Source organism: Psammomys obesus, unplaced genomic scaffold (genome assembly GCF_907164565.1).
Source record: "Psammomys obesus unplaced genomic scaffold, mPsaObe1.curated_primary_1811, whole genome shotgun sequence".
NCBI lineage: Eukaryota > Metazoa > Chordata > Mammalia > Rodentia > Muridae > Psammomys > Psammomys obesus.
The window spans coordinates 4282188-4309887 of record NW_026596162.1 but is presented as its reverse complement, the minus strand read 5'-3'; the positions used below and the strand labels follow the sequence as shown (position 1 = coordinate 4309887).

General features: G+C 48.8%; 1 protein-coding gene across 1 annotated transcript in view; it reads left to right on the top strand.

Annotated features, from left to right (window-relative positions):
- Positions 1 to 221: 221 nt before the first annotated feature.
- Positions 222 to 27700, top strand: part of Txndc5 (thioredoxin domain containing 5) — a 29368-nt gene continuing 1889 nt past the window's right edge. The window contains exons 1-9 of the mRNA XM_055595093.1: positions 222 to 506; positions 4790 to 4939; positions 11684 to 11789; positions 17481 to 17577; positions 20182 to 20297; positions 22330 to 22416; positions 22971 to 23111; positions 25829 to 25911; positions 27078 to 27207. Of these exons, the coding sequence (XP_055451068.1) occupies positions 286 to 506; positions 4790 to 4939; positions 11684 to 11789; positions 17481 to 17577; positions 20182 to 20297; positions 22330 to 22416; positions 22971 to 23111; positions 25829 to 25911; positions 27078 to 27207 (1131 nt within the window). The 5' untranslated portion in view covers positions 222 to 285. The remainder of the gene's footprint in view (positions 507 to 4789; positions 4940 to 11683; positions 11790 to 17480; positions 17578 to 20181; positions 20298 to 22329; positions 22417 to 22970; positions 23112 to 25828; positions 25912 to 27077; positions 27208 to 27700) is intronic.

Sequence of the window (27700 nt, the reverse complement as noted above, 5' to 3'; positions counted from 1 at the left end):
GAAGCTCCGCGGGAGGGACAGGAACTGGACTGGGATGGCGCTGGAGGTCCTGCACGAAGGACCCCAGGATCTAAGTAACCTCTTCCTGGGGGCTTTCAGCAGAACGCAGCAAGTTGGACCCCTTTCCTGAGCCCTCTCCAAAGCGCCCGCAGGCCGGGGGGCGTGACCCAGGGGCGTGGCTTTGAGGTGGAGGCGTGGCCATGCGGTGGTGGGAGGAGCCGGGGCGGGAGGCGGCGCCGCGGAGGGGACCCGCGGCCCGGGCGAGAGCTCGCCAGCTCCGCCGCGATGCCCCCGCGCCCAGGTCGTCTCCTCCCGCCGCTGGCCGGGCTGCCGGCCCTGGCCACGCTCCTGCTGCTGCTCGGCGCTCGCAGGGGGGCCCGGGCCCAGGAGGCGGAGGCGGACGGCGGGGCCGAGCAAGACCCGCACGCCAAGCACCTGTACACGGCCGACATGTTCACGCACGGGATCCAGAGCGCCGCGCACTTCGTCATGTTCTTCGCGCCCTGGTAACTGCAGCTCCTACAGGCCGGCGGGACCCCGGGCTGGGGATCCGGGGAGCGGGGGCGGCCGCGGGGCCGCGCTGGCTGTGCCGGGGGCGTGGGCCGCGCTCGGGGCCTTGGCGCTGACGTGGCGCTGGCCGCCTGGCGGAGAGCGGGGAAGGGCGGGCCCTGAGGGGAGACCCGGAAAGGCCTCTCCTCCCCGCCAAGCTGCTGGAGTCCAGGCATCCCCTGCTCAGTCCCCTGCCCAGCTCCCCAAACTTCCTGTGCTGGCCGGACGCGGTGGGAGCCCGGCGTCCACGTGCCCTGGAGCCTCCCTGCTGGCCCTTCAGTAATGGGCTAAGACCCTCCCAAGATGTGATTTCCCGATGAGTGTGTCCAGGGTGGGAAGGGATAGCCTCGGTTGGGGGGGGGGGGTCCCTCCTCCTCCCCACCCCCCGGGAGCCCTGTGTAATGCCAGGTCTAGAGTCCCGCTGCACACTGGAGTGCCTGTGAGTGTGTTCTCAAGGCCTTTAACTCAAGCCTGTCCTCTGCCACCTCCTACTCTTTGCTCCTCTGGGACCCGGTCATTTGGAAACTGAGGTAGAACAGTTCTTCGTAAAAGTCGTGCCTTCGTGCTTCCATTCTTCGGTTGGAGCTTTCTGGTGCACCCCGCCGCTTTCTGAAAAAGAACTCTGTCTGCCCTAGGAATTGTTCTAGACATAGCAGGACTTTCCTGCTGGGGCCTAGATGCTCAGAGAAAGAAGTTCTCCGGTTCACAGCAGAAAGCGGTATTTAGAGCGCAGGCTCTCGATGTGGGCTGTGCTGGATGTGTTTATTGCTGAGCGAAGAACTCTTTCCCCTTGCTCAGTAGGGCCCTCATTAACGAAAGGGGGTTAAGCAGTTAAGAAAAATTGTGTCTGCGGAATCCAATTTATTCAGGGATTGTGCCTTCCAAAGTGGGAGAAACTTTTGCTCTGAACCCTATAGTGGGCGATTACTGCATTAAATTTCATTTAGTGTTAAATTAACTTTTGGGGGTCAGCGTGGCTCACAGCCATTGCCTATTAAGAGTGCAGGAACGGAATACATTGTTTTACATTGTAAACAGCCGACTTGAATCTGTAGAACAAGGAGAGAGACTCGTAGCCTGTAACCGCCAGTGTTAATAGTTACCCCTTGCCGAGTAGTCGCAGAGTAGTGATTCCAGTTAAGTACACCACAGGACTTAATTGGGGCCAATTTCAGTGGAATAAATAAATCTGTGGGTTTTTAGTCTTATGAGAAAAATTGACATGCAGGCAGAGTTAAGCTCGCTGCTGTGCTGATGGGGGTGTTTTACGTTTGGAATATTTCCAATAAATAGCCAGCTCGTCTTGGCCTGTCAGGGTAGGAGGCATCACATAGGTTCTTTTTTCACTGTGTGGCTTTTTTCACTTATAGACATTAGGCCGATGCTGCTCCCTAGAGTACGTCTTTAGTTGTTTGCTTCTTGCTAAAAACATTAGAGACATGTGGGTGCCCACCGTGGCCATTGAAGGTGAGGTTTTTTTGTTATTTGAGGGGAGGTTGAGACAAGATTTCTCTGTGTAGCCAAATTGACCTTGAACTCATGAATTAGTGTTATTATTTTGTCTCAGCCGGTGGAGTGCTAAGACTTCAAAATTAGGCTTTTAAGAACAATATGGAACTCGAGGTAGAATACACTGGGCCCACTTCTTTCTCAGTTTGGGTGTCTGAAAGGTTAGATGCCCACGTGTGATGCGGGGGCAGGGACACTGTGTATTGGCAACATTGACATGTGTATTTGTTCCAAGCTTGGTGGCTGCAGGACTGTCCTGCTGTTGGTTTTGTGCCAGCATCAGGTCATGGTGTCTCTAGTGCCAGTTATTGGATCACACTGAACCTGGGGACAGTGGGGTCAAGGTTAAGGTTAGGTGCTTTTGCTCTGTCATTTGGCCCCTGGCCACCTTCTGAATGCAGCTGGCTGTCTCCACGGTGCTGTTTCCATGATGCTCCAAACCAGTAATGCCAGCTAGATAGAGCCAGTGGCTCCATCTCTGTTCCTGGGCGCAGAGAGCCGTGCCTGCTTAGTGATGGCCCCAGATGGTCAGTTTAGTTTGGGGTACGGAGGAGTAAATCTTTACCTTTTCAGATCTTGTGTTGTTTTCACAAGAACCCTTTCAAGGAAGCAGAGCATGGGTACAGCCCTAAAATGAGCGCATCAGATCAAATTCCCTAAATGTCAGGACAGCCCTTGAGAGTCCCTTGGGGCAGTCCACCCCACTGTCTCCCAGCAGCATCTCATCATCTCATCATGGGGCCCCTTAACCTCCAGTAGGACCCAATCCTGCTTTCTTTGATTAAGCACCAGATGCCACAAGGGGCAGACAGGAGCGTGGGCCAGCTGGGGAGCAGCAAGTCCAAGTGTCCCATTGTGTACATACTTAAGGGGCCTTTGGGTCTTGGGTTTTTGTTCTTGCTATCCTTTCTTTCCCAACCCACCTGACCTTCCTGCACTCACTTTGCTGAATTCACGGAAGTTAAATCCTCAAGTACAGTTTGCCTGTGTGGTTCTCACCCCATTCATTCTGCTTACGTTGCCAAGTGCTTAGTGTACACTGAGTATTCGGACGGGACAGTGCTTGCTTTCTTGGCACTTAGACCGAATACGTTAAAAGAATACTGATGATCTTTCAGACAGAAGGGTATGATGCTGTGTTTTAGGCTTTTATTTGTTTATGTATTTTATTTTTATTTATGTGCACATGTATATTCCTATGCATTTGTGGGCTGTGCATGTGGGTCCCTCAGGAGGCCAGAAGAGGGTGTCAGATTCCATAGAACCGGAGCTACAGGCAGTTGGGACCTGTCTAATGTGGGCGCTGGGTCCTCTGAAAGAGAGGCAAGTGCTCTTAAATGCTGAGCCCTCTCTAGTCCGATTTTATTTAGACCTTTATAAAATAGGGATTTGTCTTAGCTGCCCAGGAAAGCCCTGCAAGGAAGACAGGTTCTCTTTAAGCTGAGTTTCCAGTGCCACCTTTAGATGTCTGCTTTGGAGGTCAGGTCCAAAGCATAATATAATATAATCCCATAGATTATACTGAGAATGTGTTTGAGAAAGAACTCACCATTGTCAGTGCCTATCACTTCTGGAAGTGGATATATTTTTTAAACAATCCCTTCAGAAGGCAGTGTAGCAAGTAGTCACATCATAAACACGAATAACTTGCTCATGAGAGAAGAAAGGAAAAACAGTCCCGTGCCTTAATGCCGTGGGATTGCACTCATTCAGAACTCAAGTGTGGTACAGCATGCAGAGGAGAATGGGAGATGAAGGTCAGCCCCGCCCTTCAGATCCTGTGACGAGGGAGAGTCTGATGTTGCAGAGCACTGTGCGGAGAGGCAAGAAGCCACAGTCCTGCTGGCATTGCTTTAAATGTAGGCGACTTTCAAATGTTTGTATGTGACCAAACTCACCCAGTCAACACCAGACATTTGAGTGGACCAGCTGTAGAAGTTTGGGTTACCACAAACTCTGCAGCAGCAGTACTTCGTGTGGAGCACTGGGGGGTAAAACTTGGGTGGCACAGTGGCTGCCCAGCATGCCCAAGGCCCCGGGTTGATCTCCAGCACTGCGCACACACAGTCTCAGCACTTGGAAGGTGAAGGTAAGAAAGTCAGAAGTTCAGGGCTGTACTCAGCTCCATAGCGAGCTCAAAGCCACACTGGGACGCACAAGACCTGCTTAAATAAATAAGGAATTGAAACGTATTAATTTTAAGGCTTCTGATTGGAAAAGGTGCAAAGCCGATCCATCCATTTGGTTGTGTAGTGGAGGAGAACTGTCCTCGTAAATAACAACAGAGTGCTAATTGGTTGGGAGTGTAGGGGAGACTTCCAGCAAAGGAGGAAGAGAAGAGAACGGATGCCAAGTAGCCCAAGAGCTAAGGAAGACTTCTTGGAGGAAGTGATGCACAGACTAGATCTGACGGGTGAATAGAAATCAGCCAGGTGGAGTTTCGGGCAGTGAGCTATAATTTTCAGGAAACTGAAATACTGTCTGCAGTTGTACCCAGAGACCAATTAGAAGCCAGGTAGGGTCTGACATAAAGGTCAAAAAAAATTATACCTGGGTACTTGGGACAGTAGCCTGCTGAATTTAAATTAATGTGGAGAGTGGTGTCATCACAAGCTATCCATCTGCTGCAGAGAAAAGAGGGTGGGGAGTTAATGGCTTGCTGGAGAAGCCTAAGTAATCTGGACCCCTGGGAACTGGGCCTCAGTGTGCTCTTCCTTTGGCCTCACTGTAGGTGTGGACACTGCCAGCGGCTGCAGCCAACTTGGAATGACCTGGGAGACAAGTATAACAGCATGGAGGACGCCAAGGTCTACGTAGCCAAAGTGGACTGCACGGCTGACTCCGACGTGTGCTCCGCCCAGGGTGTTCGAGGATACCCCACGTAAGTAGGAAGGAAGAGAATGCATGCATCTTTGTGCTGGGTTTCCACATTTGTGTGTCTGCCATCTGTGGCCAAGGAATGTCCAAGCTCAGCTTCCAGGAACTTCTGTCATAGAGCTGAGGAGCAGAGTGCAAGCAGGTGGTCCCTGTTATTAGGACAAGATTACATTGAACATTGTTTATTGTAGACACCTTTTGTATTTTGTACGAGAAAAGCCTTAATTACTGTTGGCTTTTCCCGTTGATGGGAAAGTGAGCATTTGCGGGGCAGTAGTGGGTTCTGGCTGCCTGAGATCCAGCCCCTGATGATCGCTCACATAGGCTTTACACAGCGTCCTCAGGCTGTGTAATCACTTTTGGTTTGACCTTCTTGTTTGAACTGTGACCACTGCTGCAGTTCTTCTGTTTCTTCTCACTGATTAAAAATATTTCCCAAAGCTACAACCCCTGCAACTGCTACCAGGTTTGTTTCTGTAAAGGAAGGGGACAAACCAGAGTACAACAAGTCTCACAAGTGGCCACTGATTCCCTTGATAAACATGTACTTGGTTTTATGATACAAATTATGACTCTGTTATAATCTGGATGAATGCCCCCCAAACTCACGTATTAAAGGCTTGCCCCGTAGACCATGGGGCTCTGGGGAGCTTATAGACCATTTAGGAGGTTGGGCCAGGTGGGTGGTAGCTCCCTGAAATTGAGTCCTTGAAATGGATACTGTGATCTCAGCCCTGCTTTGTTTGTTTCTTGTCTGCTGTGAGGCGAAGTGCCTGTTAGGTTCTACTGTGGCACAGACCAAAGGCAACAAATCCAAGTATCTCATGGGCCCAACTGTCCAAAACAGGGAGTCAAAATACATTATTTCTCTTTCTTAGCTGATGGTCAAGCTGACTGACAAATTGACTTAACTCTGTTGTTGTAATTACATTGCAGACCGGATAATTTACACAGGAGTAAAGCTGTATTCAGCCCCCAGTTCTGGAGGGTCAAGGTTTATGGGTTCCATGTGGTGAAAGCCTTCTTTGCTGGTAGAATTCTTGCTCAGCAGAGACCTGAGGTAGCACCGGGCCTCACATAGCTTGACAGCGCCCTTGATTATTGCTTCTTTGGGTCTCTTCATATAAAATCACCAATGTAGTCATGGGCTCCCTACAGTATGATCTTCTCTAATCCTAACTGGTTCATAAGGGTCCTGCCTTGTGTCCATGTCTCAGCACCTTGCAGTGGGAGTTACACTTTAGATTTGGATGGGGACCATCAAATTAAAGCAGGCTGTGGGTAAGCCCCATGGATAATCAAAGAAGCCAAGAGGTCTTGGAGTTGCTTCTACTGTATCTGCTTTGAGGTAACTGAACTTTTCATCCCAGTCTCTCTCTCTCTCTCTTCCTGAGGGAGGACTTGGGCCCATGGCTGAGGGACCCTGTCTGGTGGAGTCATCCAAAACCAGCCACTGTGGTACAGACGCAAGATCTTGTAGACAACAGTATCCCTGTTCAGACCATGTGGCCACTGTGAGAGGAAAAGGCAGTTTACCAAAGAGGATTATGCTGTTCCACAGGCCGGCAAACAGTTGGCTACTTCAACTCATGAGTATTTGTTATAGTTGGGGTGCCAAATCAAATCCCTGTAATTCATAACAGGGCCTGGATTTAAGTATGGAATCTGAACTCTCTGCTCCTTAGTGGCGACAAGGAAAAGTGGAGGAAGCCCTGCACTTTGGGGTGTGGAGGCCACAGTGGACTCCAGCTCTGCCATCTGGAACTATGCAGCACTGTCCACGTCACTTAACCGCTAAGTGTAAGGATGCTAACCAGCCAGCCACCTTGCTTTCCCATCAGCTCTACATTTGAGGTTTAGCATTTCCACAAAGGACTGGCATTTGAGGTTTAGCATTTCCACAAAGGACTCTTGGGTTTTAGTGATTGCTTACCGATGTAAGTGCCATAGTTCAAGCCTGTTTCAAGTCAGAAAAAAATGTCCTAGCATGTGTACCTTATAAACGGCACTAACTGCCGTGTATTGCACACCGTTGTCTTGAAAGTGAACGATGGGGCTGGCCATGTAGCTCAAGGCTCTAGACTCCATCCCTGGAATGAATGAATGAAATAAATTCTGCGTGGTTCATTTGGAACACTCTAGAGACAATGTTGGTAAGTATGAGGGAAGATACTCTTTTTGAAAGCCTGGTGCTTCCTGGATACAGGGACAGTAGAGATGGGCTGGCTGTGCCCCCTTTCTCTTTACAGTGCCAGCCATACAAAACGTGCCACGGGGAGGCTGAAACTGGGGTCATAATGGGCTGAGGACAGGTGCTACTGAGAGGGAAGCTGTCTTAGTTTGTTTCATGTTGCTGTGATAGACTACCCTAACTAAAACAGATGAGAGGAGAAAGAGTTCACTTGAGCTCTAGGTTGCCAGGTTACAGGCTGCCATTGTGGGGAAGTCAAGGTGGAGAGAAGTTGAAGCAGCTGGTCATCCTCACAGTTAGGACAGAGGGAGAGCGCATGCGTGCTTGTGCTCAGCCGGGTTACAGAGTAGTTCAAGAGCCTCGGCCTAGGGAATGGTGTCAGCTGTAGTGAGTGTGTTTTACCATCTCAGTGTAATCAAGACAGCCCCACCACCACATACACACACACACACACAGCCTACTCTAGACAGTCACTCAGTAATGGTTCTAGATTGTGTCATGTTGACAAAGCTAACCTTTCAGATGTTTATCAGGGTACTATGTGGTTGTAGTTGGAGGTGTTCTGTACAGTTACGTCAGCACTCCATGGATGCCACTGACCAATTTAAAGATGCACCTTGTATTTTGTGTCCTGACTTTCATTCAGAATATCTAGTTCCCCCAAATAGACCAGACATTGGTTTGTGTTGTTACAGCAGAGGAAAATAAGCTCAGGTATAGTGAATGTGGTCTGAGAGGGATTTCCATGTTGATCAGGGGCTTGCAGAAGCACACAAGAGCGAGTTTCTGTTTGGGTTTGGTTTTTACAGAGTGCAAGAGCCAAGAGTGTTGCCTACGAGGATGCATTGAGGCAGGCAGGGCTTTACCTGTGCATGCTTTTCTTGCTTTGAAATAACTCCATTGCAAACACTTGTTGCAAAGCCTCAATCAGAAGATGACTATAGGTGCCCAGGCTTGGGATTTGTATCAGAACACAGGCTTTAAAAACAGTATTTTCCTGCTGGCACATTTAAATGGAGTGCAGGATTGGAGAGGGAGGCCACGTGTACTTCCATAGCCCTAAAGGTAGCTGACTATGTTCAGGAAAGTGTTTAAGGGCTGCTCTTTGAGCAACGAGAAATTGTTGTTTGATAGGAAATGCTGGACAGGGTCTGGGCTGAGTGGGGATAACATTTGTATTCATCTCCTGCAGCTGAAAACAATAGAAAGCAATTTTTTCACAGTTCTGGAGGCTAGAGGTATTGTGAAGGCCAAATTCCTTCTGAAACCTGCTTTGGAAATCCTTCTGTGCCACTTTCTTCTCTTGGCTTCTCATGGTTTGCTGATGTCTCAGTTTTCTGTCACTGTTGCAGAATTCTCAAGATGCTTGGAAGAAAGGTTATATAGTAATTTCCTGGCCAGTCTGAACCAAAGTGAAACTTTGTCTCAACTCCTTTCTTACAAGAAGAAAGGTTTGATTGACAGTTTTGCCTGGTTTAGTCTATGGTCAGTTGGGTCCTGTTGCTTTTGGGCTTGCAGCAGGGTAGCATGTGGTCATAGCTGTATGATAAGAGTACTTATTGTCAGTCAAGAAACAGAAAGAGAAAACGGGATGGGGAAGCGAGCCTGATATCTCAATAAAGTCTCCAAGAGCACACTCCCAGAATGACCGAGATCTCCCACTAGGCCCCCTTCTTAAAAGCTGCACCACCGCCCAGCAGCCCTGAAGCAGAGAACACACCTTTGATGACTAGATCCAACTCTTAGCACCAACTCTTCACATCCTTGGACTGTGTATCTGTGTGTTCAAATTTCCCTTCCTTGACCTCTGTGAAGGCCTGGTTCTGAGTGAGGCCACAACCTTAGGTTGGTTAGGCTTTGATTAGCTCTGTTTTGGAGGTCACAATCAAACCCCTAGCACATCAGTTATGGTATACTTTGTTACAGCCTGGTATACTTTGTCACAGCCTATACAGATTAACAACCAAATGGGGAATTTTTATTTATTTTTTCTCTGTAGCTTCCCAGGAAGAGATCGATCACCAAGAGACACACATGTCTATGGAAAGCTTGTAGTAGAAAAATTGAGGGCTGAACTGGGGTCCAGTAGCCTTCTCTCTGTCAACTCCTTCACATCTTTGAATTGAGAGTTAAGTTGAGGCTGTAGGTGAATGTGAGGGTGTATAAACAGCTCTCCAGCTCTCCTTGGGCTCTTTCCGCTTAACTAAGGAACAGTCTCAGACTTAAGCAGCTTGAAAAGATTTTTTTATCCAACAAGAGATTTGTATACCAAATTAAGAAAAAAAAAAAACAAAAAAAACTCCCCCCCCAGGGGTGGGGACAGGCCAGATCTTATATTTTAAGTTTAGCAAAGAAACATCAAAATGCTTTTAAGCCCTGGTTCTTTCTGGTATTTTGAGAATCCATATGTTTCCTGCACTTTGGTGTGGGGAGGGAGAGGAATGTAGAGCTTCCAGCTTCCAGGTCTCTGTGACCCTGACATTCCTTGCCAGAGCTGCAGGAGGCCCAGTGGTGTATGTGTATGTGTGTATAGTCTTCTAAGAGTGACAGTGTACTTTAGCTTGCTTAGACTTTGGATTTATTTCACCGTATAATATAGACTTTAGTTTTGCTGGTGGGTAGTTTTTTTCTTTTCAGAAAGGTACTCACTGTATTGGCAAGATTACCCAGAAGTCTATTCTCAAGTCTTGTGCTTAAGGTTTACCTGCCTCAGGCCCCAAAGTGCTGGGACTGTGAGTGTGAGCCTCCATGGCTTGCTTTCCTATGTCCTTCATTGGAGGTGCAGTGTAGCAGCTAATCTACATAGACGTTAGCTCTTCCTTGTTTTGATGGTCTCAACTTCCTGATAGTTGGACTTCAGATCCTGCAGAAGCAACCCCATACAGCCACTCCGCTCCCTGTGTGCAGCGTAGTAAGGGACAGGAGATGTAGTGTCAGGTCATATTATACATCTGAGGTTCAGGTATGCGTTCCAAGCACTCTCAAGCTGGATAGGATGTTTGCCAAGTGATTGTTTTCATCTTACTGTTATTTTAGCTCAGGAAGGTTTGTGAGGACGCAGCCCTTCTGTAAGTTGAGGATCATTGTCTCTGAGCTCCAGAGGAAGCAGAACATATGCTCATATGTTCTCCAGAAGGCCAGTATACCCTCCTCACCGCCAAATCTAGCCAGTGTGCTCTTTTTCCTTTCTTTTCTGCTGTTGCAGATGGAGCTAGTGTCTTGTGTGAACTAAGCAAACACTCTGCTGCTGAGCAGCATCCTCACTTCTTCTCAAGACAGGATTTTACTGTGTGTCCTGGGCTTGCCTCAGATTTGCTGTCCTCCTGCCTCAGCCTTTGGACTACTACCATATAGTCTGGTTTCCCTGTATGGCCACGGAACTTCATTTTTAAGTCTTCTGTTTTAAAGCCTTTATTTAAAGGCTGTTTGTGAATGGGCCGAATGTTAGTGTTTTAGAAAACACCATGACAGTCTAACTCGAAGTGTGTTGGTATTAGGAGGTGGGCGTTATGAAGGGGCGCCAGGGAGCTCTCTTGGCTTTCCTGCACATGAGGACACAGGGACAGGGTGCCACCGGGGAATCAGAAAGCCATTGTAGACATGGATGTGTTACACTGTGAATGTGGACGTTAGTCTCCAGAAACATAGGAAATGAATTTCTGTGCTTGATGGGCTGCTAGGCCAGTCGTGGTCTGTCACTGCAGCCCGCACTGCCTGTGACACTCCATCTACATCTCAGTTGTGCACATCCCAACTTAAAAGTCTGTTTCTGAACATTGTATCAACTCTCAAAATCCCAATCATGACCGGGAGGTGTTGGAGGGTTTTTAGGTAAGCCATGGCCTCATCGACATTTCCCTGTCTTCTGACAGGAGCTACGTGTCTTAGCATAGTCTTGACAACTTCTGTGAAGTTTCTTCTAAGGCATGTTATGAGGGCAATGATCCAGGACCAGAGTATGTGAAATTCATCTTCTGCTGGTGTCTTTCACTCACCATCAAAGGAATTGTTTCCCCAACTCTGCAGTTTGCGCAGAGGCCAGTGAATAGAAAAGAGTCTTGCTCTGTGGGGATGCAAGCAAAGATGAGGGGACTGGAGTGGATGGAGGGGTGTGAGTAGATAGCAGCTCAGGTGCCCTCAGCAACCCATCAGTGGCTGGTTATCCATCTGCGATGGTGGCCTGGAGATATCCCTACTGCGGAACAGTGTTTTGTCTGCTGCAGCCTAAGAGACCCTCAGGCAGCGGGAACAGTGAGGGCGAACAGAAGCCTGAGGCCAGGAACGATAAGGAGGACTAACCAGGAGAGGCCTGGGGAAGAAGCACTGACGGCCGGGTTAACTCAGTCATGCATCAGTCTTCACCCCGGCCGCATTTTCCTGGAATAACGTCAGATACGTGTGAAAATGTAAGATCACACGCACGTGTTGTCTCCCGCGACATGGTAGCTAGGTGGCCGGCCGCATCCCCAGGCAGCCTCATTGCTGTTTCACTCTCCACAGCGAGCGGCTTTTCCACTCCAAACGGGTGTGCTTTCTGATCCGCTGTTGTCCTTTCAGCCTGAAGTTTTTTAAGCCTGGCCAAGAAGCAGTGAAGTACCAGGGTCCTAGAGACTTCGAGACGCTGGAGAGCTGGATGCTGCAGACACTGAACGAGGAGCCGGCCGTGAGTGTCCCCTCCCCCTCCCCGTGCAGCCACCAGAGAGGTGAAACACCGAAGCTGAAGTTTTTTAAAAGTTGTAAATAGACCCCTTCTACCTGTACCACGTCTGGCTGACAGAATGAGTTTAAATCTGTACACAGGTAAACAAACAAACAAACAACAAAAAACACAGCATCCCAAGCGTGTTCTCTTAAGTACAAGATACTGAGTAAACGGGAATCATCAACGCAGATGATGAATTTCCACATTGGGCTCTTCTGTGGGGTATGTCCCATTGTCAGGACAACTGCAGGTTTTCCCCACCCATGGTTTAGAACGGGCAGTCCATCACATAGATCCCCTGAAGAACTATTCTTGGTTTCCTTGGTCAAGAACCACATACAAATTCCTCATAATAGTCTTAATAGTCTTAATAGTCATAATAGTCATAATAGTTCTGTTTTTAAGGTTGGTCTTCTTGTTTACTGTGTTCTTCGAGTGTGTGGCCCAGGCTGGCCTTGAACTTGTCTCATTGCGTCTCCAGCTGGGCTTATGGGTGTTTGCCACCACTTACATCTCTGCTCTGTTTCCGCTCAGTCACTTTACCTTTCCTTTGCCTACTTTTTCCCTTAGTAGTTCACTGTGATTTCCTTAGAGTTCTGTTAATTTTTAGATGAATGTTTGACTTTCAGTGGGTTTTTAGTAGATTTTTAGTCTTTCTGCTCGGTTCTGTGTTGTCTAGGAGTAAGGCCAATCATAGTTCTTGGGGGCAGTTTCAGGTGGCTTTGTCATGGAGGCCACCCACAGCACTTATCTGCTTTCCTGCCTGTCATCGCCCTGAATTATTTCCTGAAGCTGCAGCTGTCCTTTGCGTATAGCAGAGCACCACGCGGTGGCTGCTCTTGGCAGCCAGTGGTGTCATCTCAGATTGCTTGGGGGTTTTCTCTACTCCATTCTCGTGCAGGACTAGCAGGCTGCTGGGGAGCCTCTCACAGGCTCTAGAGTCCACTTCTGTTTAAGCACCTTTCTTAGAGCTGACTGGTAATATTAGAACTGGCTGGTAATATTCAAACATGTACAAAAGTACACTTTTCACTGTCTTGCCAGCCTTTAACCTCCCCTTCCCCCGATCCCTCCTGCGTCCATCCCAGGGAGTGTCATTTGTAAATATTTCAGAACAGTCTCACAGACATGTCGTTTTCGCTTTGTAGCATAGCTGCTATGTCACCCTCTCATGAACTGAAATAAGCACCCATGCGCTTGTACCAGTGGCTGTCTTTGACCACCTGGGGTCAGGACCAGGCTCATCCCAGAATCTCCCGTTTGAGCCAATGCTTTCTCCTGATTCTCCAGCTCCCACAGCTTATCTGGGCTTGCTACCACTGGCTGTCCATAGTGTCTCTCTCCTTTGCTTCTTGGTCCTCAGCTTTCCAGGCCCCAGCTGGCTTTACTAATAATGTAAAACCCTTAGTAATTGCTCCTGTGTCTTCCTGCATCTCTGTGTACAGGTGCCACCAGAACACTGTAAGAGTGTTACTTACAAGGCTGATACGGAAATCTTCATTTTGTTCTAAATCATAGTGATCACACATGATTTCCTCAGTATCCTTCTGTATGTGGCTGGTTAGATAACACTGGAGTGGACTTTAATGGCTTATGGTGTAATGTTGGTGGGACTGGAAAAGTAGACAGCATTCTCTTGTTTCACATCTCTGCTGACTGTCAGGAGCATCAGGAGATCTGAGTACAACTGCAGTTGAGTTGTGCAAGCTCATTGAGGCTGCTGTATCATACGGTGTCGGAGCTCCGCTCGCGTGAAAGGTGGTCTGTGGCTTCCTCTGATCACAGCACTTGGTTTGAGCTCCATTTCTCATTGGTGCCATCTTCAAGGTCGTGTGTGACTCTTCAGCTGTGCCCTTTACTCTGTGGATGTCCCAGTTCATTAGAAACCCGGCTCCTTCTTTAGTGCTTCGATGCCTCACATTTAAAACCTCCACTACTGTATCCGTGGTGGTGAGGAGCTGCCTGAAGACTACATTCATTTTAGGTATCTGGAAGCCACAGGCTTCTGGGAGAATTTGCATCTTTGTCATGCTGGAAAGCTGCCAGGATGGGGCAGGGAGGGGGTCCATATAGATTGAAACAGCCTTGTTTTCTCTATGAAAGTGGTCCGTTTTTGGAGGGGTAGGTGTGAATCCAGGGAGAAAAGTTTTAAATAGGAGGTAATTGTCTCAAAAAAAAAAAAAAAAAAGACTTTTAAAATAAACCTTACAATAAAGAGGCATTCTTCTAGGGCAGCCTTGCCCTGCAGCTGGTGTAGAGTAGATGGACGGGGAAGCCTGCCTCCCCGTTGGGAAGTACAGGCTAGGAGTGCGCTGCGCTAGCCAGGCTCAGCGTGGACGTCTTAAGGGTCTTTCATCCTCAGTATAGGGGAGAGATGGCTGCTGGGAGTCTCCCCTTGGCATCCTAGAGCCAGTCACCTAAGCTTTGTGTTCAGGGTCTTTGAGCAGCCGGAACTCCAGCTGACTTCCAGAAAGAATGAGTGACAGTGCTTTCTTGTGGAAAGTTTAAATTGCACTTTTTTTTTCTTTTTTAGGTTCTATAAATTAAATCAAGGGCCTTGACTCAAGGCAGCTCTATCCCGGAACCATACTCCAGTTCCAAATGTGCAGTCTTCCTATAGATTATTCATGTTCTTATTATTATGTCAAAATTACATGTATTTATTTGTGACTGTGTGTCCTTTTGCTGAGTGTGGGAGTTGGGGGATTATATTTTGAAACATTCATGTAGATGTAATGAGAGAGATGGCTTAGGGATGGGCTCCAAGCCTACGGATGGAATTCAGTAATGTTTGCCCAGGACATCATATTTGTACGATGTTTTTAGTGTGGCCATCTTCTAACTTCAGCCTGTGACATGAGGACACTGGGTTCTCCGTAGTGGTGCCTGCTGGGACTTAAAAAAATCCAGATTGGGGAGTATTTGGGGTTGGGGTTGGGGATGCTGCATTTGTAATACAGACATTGTCGCGACTGGTTGTTTTGTCAACTTGGCAGAAGCTAGAGATAATCTGAGAAGAGAAATTTTAACTGAGAAAATGCTTTCATAAGATTGTCCTGCAGGCAAGTCTGTAGGGCATTTTCTTGGCTGATGCTTGATATGGGAGGGCCCAGTGCCCTCACCGAGGGGCAGTGCCACCTCTGGGGAGGGTGAGGGGGTTGTGTAAGAAAGCAGGCTGAGCAAGCCAGGAAGCATCGGTCCTGCATGGCCTCTGCACCAGTTCTGTCCTGACTTCTCTTCGTGTTGGACTGTAATGTGAAGTATAAGCCATAAATCCTTTCCTCTCCAAGTTAGTTTTTGGTCATGGTGTTTATTACAGCAACAGGAAGCACACTAGAATATAAACTTTTATTTAAATTAAGAATGAAGTTCTTAAACATCTCAGCTTGACTAGATATAAAGGAATTTAAAAACATTTAAAGATGTATTGAGAAAAACCAGGATTTTTAAAGCAGTGTTTGTCATCACTAAAAAGTCAATATACTAAAGTGTTTGTGCTGCATAGGCCTCAGAGGGTTCTGGCGTATGTGGTCAGGGACCATAGAGTAAGCATGGGGGCGTTCATTTCTTTCGTAAAAGTTTATTTACTTCTATTTTTCATTGTGTACGTGCATGCGCCTGTGTGGAGGTATGTGCACATCAGTGCAGTTGCCTTGGAGGTCAGGAGAGACCGTTGGCGCCCCTGGAGCTGGTGGCGGTGAGCTGCATGAGTGAGTGTTGGAGTCCAGACTCTGGTCCCCTGGAAGAACACCACACACGCAACCGCTGGCCATCTCTCCAGCCGCCTTGCTCGTCCCTTATTGCTGGTATTTTATATTTGCTTGTTGTTGCTGAATGACTAAACTGGATGTTGGTAGAAATGGTGAGTCGGTATTTACTCAGCCTTTCCCTGCTCGGCCTTGGGAGCAGACAGGTTCTCAGCCGGAGAAACGCCGTTTTTGTCTCTGGCATCTTGTGGTGGGTTCTCTGGGCATCGGTGTTAGCAAATGAATTGGCAGTGACACTTATGATGAGCTCCTTGCTGACCTTGCTCTTACCTGCTTAGTTTTCCTTGTCTTCGTCACTGCCAACCTCTCTTGGCTGTCTTTGGTGAAGAGGCCTTGTAGAATTGTAGACTTGTGTATTCTGTCCCACTGAAGTAACCTTGCTTTGCTGAACCTGATTGTTAATACTTGTACACATACACACCACAACACACACACACACACACACACACACACACACCACTCCTCTCTGCTGTTGGAATTATGTGTTTAGTGGACTCTACATATGCAGTAGAGTGGGAACCTTCACCTGTGCTAGGGCTAGTGTTGTGAGCTCTCCGTCCCTTCTCCTTTTCCCCACACTCACTCTTCTAGAAATTCTATCATAATTGTGAGGACCTCTTCAAAGCAGATAGCGTCCATAAAGGTCACAGTCTACTGTGTGTCTGCTGCCTTGCACTGGAGCTGCACTAAGTTCCAGTCGCTGCCTCCAGGCTCATTTCTCCTTCAAACACATCAAACTGCAGTCTCTCTGTCTCCCACACCTTGAAGGTCCTTCTCAGGTTCTTTATAGTTTGCTGTACGCTCCTGTTGGCGAAAACATCTGCTTATTACACTGAGCCATTTACCATCCACCAAACCTTCTTGGGATGACCTTTGGTCCTCCCTGGCATACGCTGCCTGGTGAGGCTGTCTGGGCCTCTCTCGCCTGTGGTGCCTGGCTTGGTGTCATGGCTCTGGGCATGGGCTGTGGCTCCTGGAGCTCAGTCTCAGTGTTCACAGATAGGAAGTGGCTTTGGCTGCCTGGGCCTCCTGTCAGATGTGATGGGAAGGGGGCCAGAGTTGCTCAGGGCTCTCTCCAATCCACAGGTTCCAAACAGCTTTTATTACAGTATATTGTTGTGATTTTTATTTTATCATTAGTTGTTATTAAGTCTCTCATTGTGCTTCACTTACAAATTAAACTGTCACGGGCATGCATACTCGGGAAATGAAGTAGATACAGGGCTTGGTTCTAGCCATGACTCCAAGCATGGGCTCCTAGGATGTGTCACCTACAGTAAGGGCTGGCAGAGATCCTTTGCAAGGCTGTGCACTCCTTGCACAAGCTTCTTATGTGAATTCCTTCTTAAGGTTTAGATCACAAGACCTACCCCATCCCTTTCTGTGCTTCCTGTTGCTTGTTGGGTTCTTGGTTCTTATCACTGACCTATCTGTCAGTTTCTGGTAGCTTTTCTTCCCTGGGTTCTCCCTGCCCATGTTAGGAATGGATCAGGACCTGCTCCATTGTGATTTCACCTCGAGTCTTGCCTTTTTGCTCCTTCCTGTATAGAGCAGGAAATTTATGGTGAATACTGTGGGGATCTCAGATCAGGTCCAGGAAGAGGGCATGGTTTAGGGTATTCAGGCTTCAGCCTGTTTCTTTGTTTGATTGAGTTTGGGATGGAGACAACTGCCCTGAAGTTCAGTCCTGTAGGGTAGGCTTGATAAAGCATCCAGAGTGCTTGGCGGGCGTGACTTCCTGTCTGGCCTTGTCCAGCACAGTGAGGTAGACAGGTGAGGGCAGACAGACATTTTGGACTGTTCTGCACAAGGACAGGGCCTCCTCTGTGCCTCTGCATCCTCAAGGACAAACTCCCCTCATTATGGCTCTGCTTCTTTCTATCAGACACCAGCACCGGAAGCAGAGCCGCCCAGAGCCCCTGAGCTCAAGCAGGGCTTGTATGAGCTCTCAGCCAACAACTTTGAGCTGCATGTTTCTCAAGGTAAGGCTGGAACTGGTGACCGTGGCCCTGGCTGGCTTTTCCTCTTGCTGTGTGAAGGCTCGTTGCAGTGTTTAGTTGCATCTCATGTCTCACCAGCAGCATTTGGACTGCTGCAGAATGAAGCCTGCCGTAGGTAATAGATTTCCTCCTTTTTCATCCATGTAGACGTGCCTGGCCTAAACCTCCACTCAAGCTGTGAACACTAGGTGCACACAACACCCTTGGATAAGAAAGTTTATTAATAGTATTCATGTGTTTACTGGCTGGCAGCAGAAACAAGCACATTTCTTACTTGTTTGAACAGTGTAGTAGGACTGTTAAAACTATGAATCAAATTAGGTGTTCTTTATACTCACTTTTTGGACTTGGTCTTCTAAGTATCTGCCTACTGTCTCCACTGTGAATAAAACACAAACCTCCCTTTGTTAACACATGGACGTGTTTCAGAAGTTGGCTCAACCACACATGGCTAGAAAGCAAACACAGGTTCCTTGCTGGCTGCATTATCAAGTGCTGCCATGGAGAGGAGCCCCCCTCTCCTAGAAGACTGGGTTGCATACACAGTGAAAAAGGACTTAGAACTATATCTGGCCCTGAAGCCTGTGCCTGCCCAGAGCCAGGTCTTCTCACCATCTGTGTTACTCAAATGCTTTATCATGGTGTCTTCCATTGCTATTAGAATGAGTTATGTGGTCTACTGGGAAGTCAGACTGACTCAGGCTCTGTGTAGAATATTGCACCCAAATCTCTTGTCCTAGACACTCCCCTACAGGCCAGCCAAGCCCCACCCAGAGCAGATGTCTCCTGGGGACACACTCTGCAGACCCCATATGGTGGTGTTCTGGGGCTCACTGGAGCTCTTTCCTCGAAAGGCAGCTGTGTCTTCCTGCTCTTGCTGGCTTCCCATCAGAGCTGCTGAATTCTGGGAATTCAGTTTGCATCCTGCTGCCCAGGTCAGCACTCTGCATGTCTTCTGCATAGAGACGTTTTCAGCCTCGAAGATAAGTTTCTCATAATGTCAAATAATTGAATCACTATTTCCCTGAAAGGCGTTATTGCCATCGCCTTAGCCATCAGGCTGGCAGGCCACCGTCATACACTGTGGCCACTGTCCAGTGTTCATTGGGGCTCTCTCCTGATTTGGGGCTGCTGTCAGCCTAATGTAGAACAGAACAACCAGATAAAAATCTCGGTGCCCAGATTATAATGTTGTAAAGACTTGATATTTTTCTTTTTTAATTAGCCAGGAGGGTTATTTAAAAAAAAAAAAAAATCTTCTGGGTTTTGTTTGCTTGCTTGTTTGTTCATTGTTTGTTTGTTTTTTGTCAAAATATATAAGTACAGAAAGCAAAATCAGGGCTTAGTGAGTTTTAAGACAGTTTTCCATGACAACTATCCAAATAAACCCACATCCCGGACCCCTCTCCTGTTCCCTCCCCAGAGGCCCTCGCCCCGTGTGTAGAACCTATACCTTTTCCTTGTGGCTTCATAGCTCAGGTGTGCATTGGTAAATACTAGACTTCGTTTGGTCATCCATCATATGACAGTTCAGTTTAATGCCTTTTTTAATTTTTATTTTTTTAAATATTAATCATAGGTTATTTACTTTGTATCCTAGCCATAGCCCCCTCCCTCATTCCCTCCCAATCCCACCCTCCCTCCCTCCCTCATCTCCTCCCTGTCCCTTTCCAAGTCCACTGCTAGGGGAGGTCCTCCTCCCCTTCCATCTGACCCTAGCTTATCTGGTATCTTCAGTACTAGCTACAGTGTCCTCCTCTGAGGCCTAGCAAGGCTGTTCCTCCCTCAGGGGCGGGAGGAGGTAAAGGAGCCAGTCCTTGAGTTCATGTCAGAAATAGTTCCTGTTCCCCTTACTAGGGAAACCCACTTGGATACTGAGCTACCATGGGCTATACCCGAGCAGGGGTTCTTTAATGCCTTTTTTTTTTTTTACTTCAAGTTTATGTTGGATTTTATGGATCTTAAATGCATTTTTAATTTTTTTTTTTACTCACTGAAGGCTGAGGGTGTCTGTGTAAAGCTCTTTTGATCTGCATGGTCCCAGCATTTTTTCCATGTTGTTTGCTGGAACACAAATGGCTTGTGGACCTGAGGAATCCCCCACAGTCTGGACCTGTTCATCAAACCTCTGGTGGATTCACACATTTCCTTGCTTTGGGTTTTCCCATGTATGCTTTTGGGGCTGCTGGGGTCCCTGTGGCTGCTGGCGACTTAGAATGTCTGTCATCTGTGATTGGCGTGGCACTGATGGCCACTGTCTGGTCCCTCCCTCATCAGATTTGTTGGTGCTAACCTCATTTATCACTTGGCAGCGTTAGGGTGGTAAAAGAGGCAGGGCAAATGTACAATGCTTTCCATTCTGCCAGTTTTCCCTGTCTGAGTTAGTTTTCTGTTACTTTTCAAAGATGACAGATTTGATTCTGAGTTACTCAGAGATAAACATGTGCTGTCAAAGTCCCTTTTTACCAGAAGGACTTGAGATCCATAAGCCAGGGAACAAAGCTGTATTCTTCGTTCAGTTGAGCATCTGGTCCTGTGGTGTAAAGTGGTTCTTTCCTCTTCCTCTCTGCTTGGCCTTTGCTACAGGCAACCACTTTATCAAGTTCTTCGCTCCGTGGTGTGGTCACTGCAAAGCTCTGGCTCCAACCTGGGAGCAGCTGGCTCTGGGCCTCGAACATTCCGAAACTGTCAAGATTGGCAAGGTAAGTGCAAGCCCTTGTTAAACTGGAAACAGTCTGCTTTGGGCTGGATTAATTAGCAGAGTGGCCTGCTATTCATTCCTCGTGCAAAGTCGCAAACTTGATTTATTAATTCCAGTTAGCGTGCCACTTGACAATTCATGTCACCCTCACAGATGGCAGCCTGGTTTTGGAGCCTGCTGGCTTTTCCACAGCCTGGAGATGAATTATGGCCCTGGCCAATTTATTCTGAAGGGATGGCCAGTTCTGAATTGGCAGCCCTGGAGCTGTGCGAAGATAAGGGGGTAGAGCCTTGTAGAATGTTCACTGAGGTCCATGGAGCTCAGCCAGTAGCTTTCGTAAAGGGTCCTGTGTTCTGTACTCACACAGGCTCACAGCAGACCCTTCCTCCTGGCGAGGCCCACCATGCACTTTAGCCACAGTTCCTTCTGGCAGTCCACACAGAGAAGCCAGAAGGAATGTGTAACAGCATCTTTGTGTCCAGGGTTTCTGGAACTGTCAGAACAGCTCCTGGGTGTCTGGGCACGGTTAGTCTCATCGGCTTTCCGGTACCCACTGGACGCTCGCTCTTTATGAAATTCCCCCAGTGAAAGTCTCCCTCTTCCGCTTACCATAGGCCTTGTTTGCTGCCGTGTGTCTGGGGTTTGATGGTCAGAAGCAGAAGCCTGGGGTTGGGTAGAGCTAGCAGGCTGGCCCTGGTTGGTTGCCCCTCGTATGTCGTCAGGAAGATGAGAGTTTGCTGTTGAGTTTGGCCCGGGGGGTGGGGGCTGAGTAAATTGTAATTCTCACTGTGACTTGTATGGATTTTCTCTTTTTGCCTGCTATGCTTTCAGTGCCGTGTTCTGTTACTGATTCTTAGTTAATGGCGAATGTACGGATTATTTCAGCCATTGACCACTGTGTGGAAATACATCATCTTGCATTCTGTCTTGCCCCATCTTGGTATACTTACTTCACATTGTTTTGTGAGTTCACATTGTTTTAATGGGAGGTGATTTTATTCAGTAGAGGCTCTGAGCAGAAGCAGGCATGAGCAGAAACAGGCACTGAGGGGCCTTTATGGCTGGGCACTTGGAGCTACTTCAGACAGGACCTTGGAGAGTGCTTGTGCCCCTCGCAGTCCTAGCGAGAAGCTTCCTGGACTTCATTTTAATACTTTAATGGCTCTTGCTGCAGTCTTATAGCCTACTCTGTTGACACAGTGAAAACCAGCTTAGTTCTGCTTGGCTAATTTTAATGCTCTTAGAAATTTAAAAAAAAAAAATGCTTGTGAAAATATCAGGCAAGCAGAGTTTTGATTTACATGAAGTAATCTGAGCCAGGCCAATGGTACAGGTCTCTTAATCTCAGCTGTTCTGGACTTTGAGGCATGAGGAGCACAAATTCAAGGCCAGCTGCCACAACTTACTGAGACCCTATCCCAAAATAACAGTATGTTAGCAAAAGGGCAGAGAACGTAGCTCAGCAGCGCTTGCCTCATATGACAGAGCCCTGGGTTTAGTTCCCACCAAAATAAATAGCTGCTTTAATTCTTACTTGGACAAGCTGGAGTGCTACACTTACAAATGTTCTTATTAAACACAGACTACTCTGCTCCCACTCGGGTGTCGGGGGTGAGGGGGTGGTATGCATGGTTAGCAAACTGCAGGGACCTGTGCGTGCTAAGCATTTGCTGTGTCCCCAGCCTGGATTTGAGTCTGTAACTACGAGTGACAGTAGGTTTCCATGGCATTGGGAGCTGCCTAGGGGGTGTCCTACTCTCAGCAGCCTAGCTCAGAACCTTCCCAGGTGCCAGGTGGGGCCATTTTCAGTTGAGTTCAGATAAATCTCCTCTCTCAAGACAGACCTCACCGTGTCTCCTCAGCATGGGTGTATTTGTGGGTGGCTTCTAGGCAAAGTCTTTCTAAAACTTGAAGATTGCTGCCAAGGATGCTATGGAATCTGGATTAAAACTTTTTTAAAGTACAAACTGTCTGATAATAGCATTTACAAGACCATGAAGAGACAGACTGGTGCTTTACTGTGCTGTTTTCAGGTTGACTGCACGCAGCACTATGGACTCTGCTCGGAGAACCAGGTCCGAGGCTATCCCACTCTGCTCTGGTTTCGAGATGGCAAGAAGGTATGTCCTCAGCTCCCGTGTGCTGTGTGGGGATAATCCTTCCACCGGCCATCGTGGCTGAGTTGCTGGGAGTTTCTAGGGGCAGGGAATGGCCACTGTCACCTGTTGGAGGAGTGTGTAGAGTGGAATACAATGCGTGTATTTCCCTTAACTGATGAAGAAAACTGATACCTGTCAAACTGTTCCGAGGCATTTTTGGTAGCTTGGGTTTTCACTGGGCTTAGACACCTGTGCAGGCCCATGTTCTGGTATGAATGCTTGCTCCTGGTGGGGTTTTCTCTCTCTGCCCTATTCCATGCCTTGTCCATGGTCAGCATCTCAGAATTCTCGAGGAAGTAGGATGGATGAAAGCCCCTACTTTAGACTCTGATGATGTGTAGCGTGGGGGAGAAGAGTGTTGTTAAATCTATTTCCCATCTAAGCTGGAGCAGGCAAATATCACAAGAGACACACGGCTGGAGCTGGGAGGCCTGATGGGGGCCTGCGTAACCGGACAGCTGCGATGGCAAGGCATGCGGCTGAGAATGCTGACGGCATCCCTGTATCTTGGACAGGTGGATCAGTACAAGGGAAAGCGGGACTTGGAGTCACTGAGGGACTATGTGGAGTCACAGCTGCAGGGTCCAGAGGCGGCTCCAGAGACTGTTGAGCCTTCAGAGGTCCCTGTGCTGGCGGCCGAGCACACAGGTGACAAGGTGGGTGTTTGACAGAATGGAGGGAAGATGGTCCCGCCTACCTACAGTCTTCTCAGTGCAAGGTGATTTCTTGTCTTTTATTGAGTGCTTCTCATGGCCAGGGTCAGCAGAGGTTTCTTTTGAGAAAACCTGAGGTAGATGTGAGAAAATCCTGAGCGAAGGCAGAGTGGTGTCAAAGGCCCCAGGGTCTGTCCTTCTGGCTCTAGTTGCTTGGGAATGATAAAGGTAAAAGTTTGGCATGAGCCTTTTTTGCTGCCCATTTCTGGTTCCTCCAGAGCTGGCTGCTGTCATTTTACTTTGACCCTGTTTCAAGGGGGCCTGGGAGATCTGCAGTAGGAAGGGCTATGCAGAAAATTGGGTGGCCAGATTGAAGAATATTTAATCTGTTTAGGCAGCCTCCGTCCAAGGGTCTTGGGTGTTAAGGTTTATATTTAATTCTGTGTGTAGGTGGGGGTGTGGTGTATGTGCAGGTACCTGCAGGGACCAGAGGCATCTGATCCCCCAGACCAGGCATTAAAGACAGTTGTGAGCATGGATGGGTGCTGGGAAACAACTTGGGTCCTCTGCAAGAGCAGCATGCACTCTTAACTACTGAGCCATTTCTCCAGCCTCAAGGGATCTTGGGTTTTAGACTTAGTTTTGCATTTGTCAAGCCTTAGGCAGAGTCTAGGCACTGCAGTGGGCTGCCAGGAACAAACAAACGCAGAAACTTTGTAACGGTTTCCCGGGCTGTGAAAGGTGCTGGGTCTCTGGAGGAAACAATGAGAAAATATATGAGCAGGTGTCGTGGCACTGTGACAAGCCTGGAGAAGTAAGCCTAGAGAGAAGAGAAATGAGCAAGTGTTTGCAGAATCAGCAGTTCAAACGTTGCCAGAGGGGGGCGCATGGGAGCCAGATCCAGCCTGAAGAATCTGCTGTTGTGTTCAGAGCTGGACCACAGCCTGGCAGGAAGGCTCTGAGAGGAGCCTGCTCCAGTGCTGCAGTGGGGTGCCTGAGAGTGGGGAGGGATAGGAGCCTTGAGTGTGGAGCCCTAGCAGTTTTGAGCAGGTCAGCTTCAGGAGGAGGACTTGCAGCTGCTGGCGTAAGAGGGAACACTGTTGTATTGCGTGCTGGATGACAAGGAGACCGTGGTAAAGGCGAGACAGTGGGGCAGGAGGAGGGGCGCCTAAGGACCCCACCACAGTGAGGACGGTTGTGGGGCCTGGGTGAGGGAAGAGGAGGGGTCCAAGGTGGCTCAGATTTCTGGAGTCTCTGGCCAGTGGTGGCAGATCAAACACAGGTAAGAAGTGGCGAGTGGGCAGTGGTACCTTTGGTTGCCTGGGGCTGGTTTCCAGGCTCTGTGCATGAGAGGGTAGAAACGAAACAGTGGATCATCAGCACAGGACTCAGCTCAGGGCTGGAAGGCCACACTGAGTGATAGCTACCAGTTAAAGCATACGGGAGGTTGTGTGCATATCTTATCCACATGCCCGGTCATTTCGCGGGAGCAGACCCTGAACTCGGGAATAGGAGGTCCCCAGCACCAGCACCCTGCGGGTGCCAGTGTATACCTGCATGCACGTTGTTACTTGAACCCTCACTGCTGAGCTCTTCCTTTGACGGGGAGGCACTGGGCCACAGGAGCCACAGGCAGGCTTTTTGGGCATGCCCTGTCCCCTGGGATGAGGGCAGTGACTCTGAGTACCTCACTGAATGCCCGCTATGTACACAGAGGGTTAAGACTCCCTGGAGCCATCAGTCAAGAAAACCCAGGTCTTTGGAAATTGGAGAAGTCAGTGGTGTTAGCTGGCCCTGTCTCCTGGTCAGGCAGCAATAGGCTTCCCCAAGCTCTGGGACCCATTCCTTACATGGACTCCTACTGGTCAGGGATAGCCCGGAGTTTTGGCTTATGAAGTGTGACCACATACAAACGTTAGGGGAGTCTGTGTGCCATCCCTAACAGGGTAATTACACACTGCAAGCGCTGCTGTCACACACCACGGCTATTTATAACAGTTTTCCACCTCTGATCTGGCCTTTCAGAGAGCATGCTGCTTATTCTGGACAGAGGATGGATGGTCGTGTTTGTAGTGGCCCCGCTTAGGTCAGTGTACCGTTGGAGGCCCGGACTGTGATGAATGCGCCACAGTGCCACTCTGGGAGGGCTGCTGAACTTTTAGAGAAGTGCAGATGAGATCCCGTGAGCTGTCCAGGGAGAACTGTTTTGAAATGATGCCTGCATGAAATCCTCCAGCCTGAGTTGGTCCACACCCTTACGTATTCTGCACGTCAGCAGATATAGAAGCCCATTGCTGTGGGTGTCGTAAAAGCCTCCTACTACGTCGATGCTGCTAGGTTCCCGCTGACTAGAGGAGGTACATGCTTGAAGAGAGGCAGGGCAGGAGAGAAAAGTGGCATGTGAGTCCATGCAGACCCAGAGTTGGGCTGCAGGCCTGGTCCACACTGCAGAGCCCCAGGGGACGGTCCCTGAAGCCCCTAGTCTGGTCATGGGCAGAACAGAGGGCTGTGCGGTCTGTGAAGGTCACGTCCTGCGCACCCCCTCCCCCAGCAGCTCCTGGGCATGGTACCCTGGGCCTCCCTGGGCCTTGTGCCAGCGTCTCTGCCCATCAGGAGATCTGGCTGCCCTGCATGTCACTTGTGGCCTGCTCTGGCCAGATCCTCTCTTCCTGCTCTCCCGCCTTAATCGGTGTGTTTAAATCAACCTTCCTTCCCTGAAGGGCACTGTGTTGGCACTCTCCGAGAAGAACTTCGAGGACACTGTTGCGCAAGGAATAACCTTCATCAAGTTCTATGCTCCATGGTAAGTAGCTGCTGAGACAACTGTGCCAGTGCCCTGTCACAGCATGTTTCTCAGCCGAGTGGGCAAGAGTCCCGTTTACAAACAGGCCATCCTGCAGTAAATGATGCCTCTGGACCTTGTCCAGCAACACTTCTTTTATAGAGAAAGACACAAACTTACTTTAAAGCTCATTCTACTTAGGCACAAACAGAAATGGAAGTGAATTGTGACAGGCGTAGAAACACTCAGGAGAGCTCAGCTTTCTCGTAGAGCCATTTAGTACATGACCTAGTTACCTACCTGAGCCTTCCTGCTGTGTGGTCCTCAGGGACCAGAATCTGAGTGGATGGAGAGCAAACAGACCTAGATAGCCTGGCACAGGAGTCGATGGGTTCCATGAATGGTTGTGGCTCTGGGCGTCCTTTGATGGCCCTGAATCGCAGTTCCCTGAGCCCTAAAATCGCGGCAACACTTTGTCTTCATGAGTGCAACGGTCCACTGAGCAAGCAGAGCACATAGAGGAGCATTATTAGACGGTCAGCCCAAATACACAGAGGTTGCTGTGTTACCCTCACCAGCTTCTGCACTCGGCTGTACTGTTCATGAGGACCTGACTTGTGACTCGTGCCTGAAATCCTAACACCAGGGCAGCTAAGGCAAGAGGACTGAGTCCATGGCTGGCCTGGGCTACAAAGAAAAGCAACAACAAAGAAGAAATGCTACCCGATTGAAATTATATTTTATTTATAAAACCCCCAAGGCTGTGCAGATGGAGTGAGAAAAAGAAGACCCTCTTGTAGTGGGAAAGGCAGAAAGTGTGTCAGGACAGAAGGGAAGATTTGAACCTAACTTTGTTGTGGCCTCTTTGATGTGGCTGAAACATCAAGGCATCTCCACCCAGGCCGTCCAGTCTAAGCTGTCCTTGCACGGGTGTCCAGTTCACCTCTGCTCCCCCAGTGATTCCATGTGTCAGCTCCACTCACCACGCTCTGGACGTGGGCTTAAAATCCATCTTTGCAAACCTGCTCACCTCTGTCAATTCCTTCCCAGGAGAGGAAGGGCCTATGTGTCCTCAAGTGGGAGTAGCTGGTGGTGGTTATGGATTTGAGGTCACGGTGACTACCATGTGGGCGGAACAGACTCACCCTGTCCCGCGTCTCAGTACAGCTGCCCCTGTTCTCTTCTAGGTGTGGCCACTGCAAGAATCTGGCTCCTACCTGGGAAGAGCTCTCCAAAAAGGAATTCCCTGGCTTGGCACAAGTCACCATCGCAGAAGTAGACTGCACAGCTGAGCGGAACATCTGCAGCAAGTACTCGGTGAGAATCTCGGGGGAAAATACGCCTGGGGAGAGGGGCTGAAGATTCGGGTCAGCGCCCCAGGGCACTGTCACTTGGCATCATGGAATGAGTTTATTCAGGTCTCCCTAGAGAGTGGCTCGTTTCTTGAGTTGTGCCTTTTGAGAAACAAAGGACACTGAAGCAGAGAAAAAGGCTGGCCTTTCAGAGTGGGGCTCGGGGTTCTGGCTGTACTATCCTGAGATGCCAGCCATTGAGAGTGGCCCTCCAGGGCCCTGCCTGCCCACAGCCCAGCAGCTGCCTTGTCCTAACCACCCAAGAGTTCAGCCTTCCATTGTGAACATGTATTGTGAAGGGTGAAGCTGAAAGAAATTGTGATTCTACCCCCACCCTTGGAGAGCCAATCTGTTGTGACCTCATCATTCGATGTTATAGGCTATGTGCGTGCCATTTATAGTTTGCCTTTCATATGTGTGGGGCTGGGCATGGAACCAGGGCCTCATGCATCCCCAGT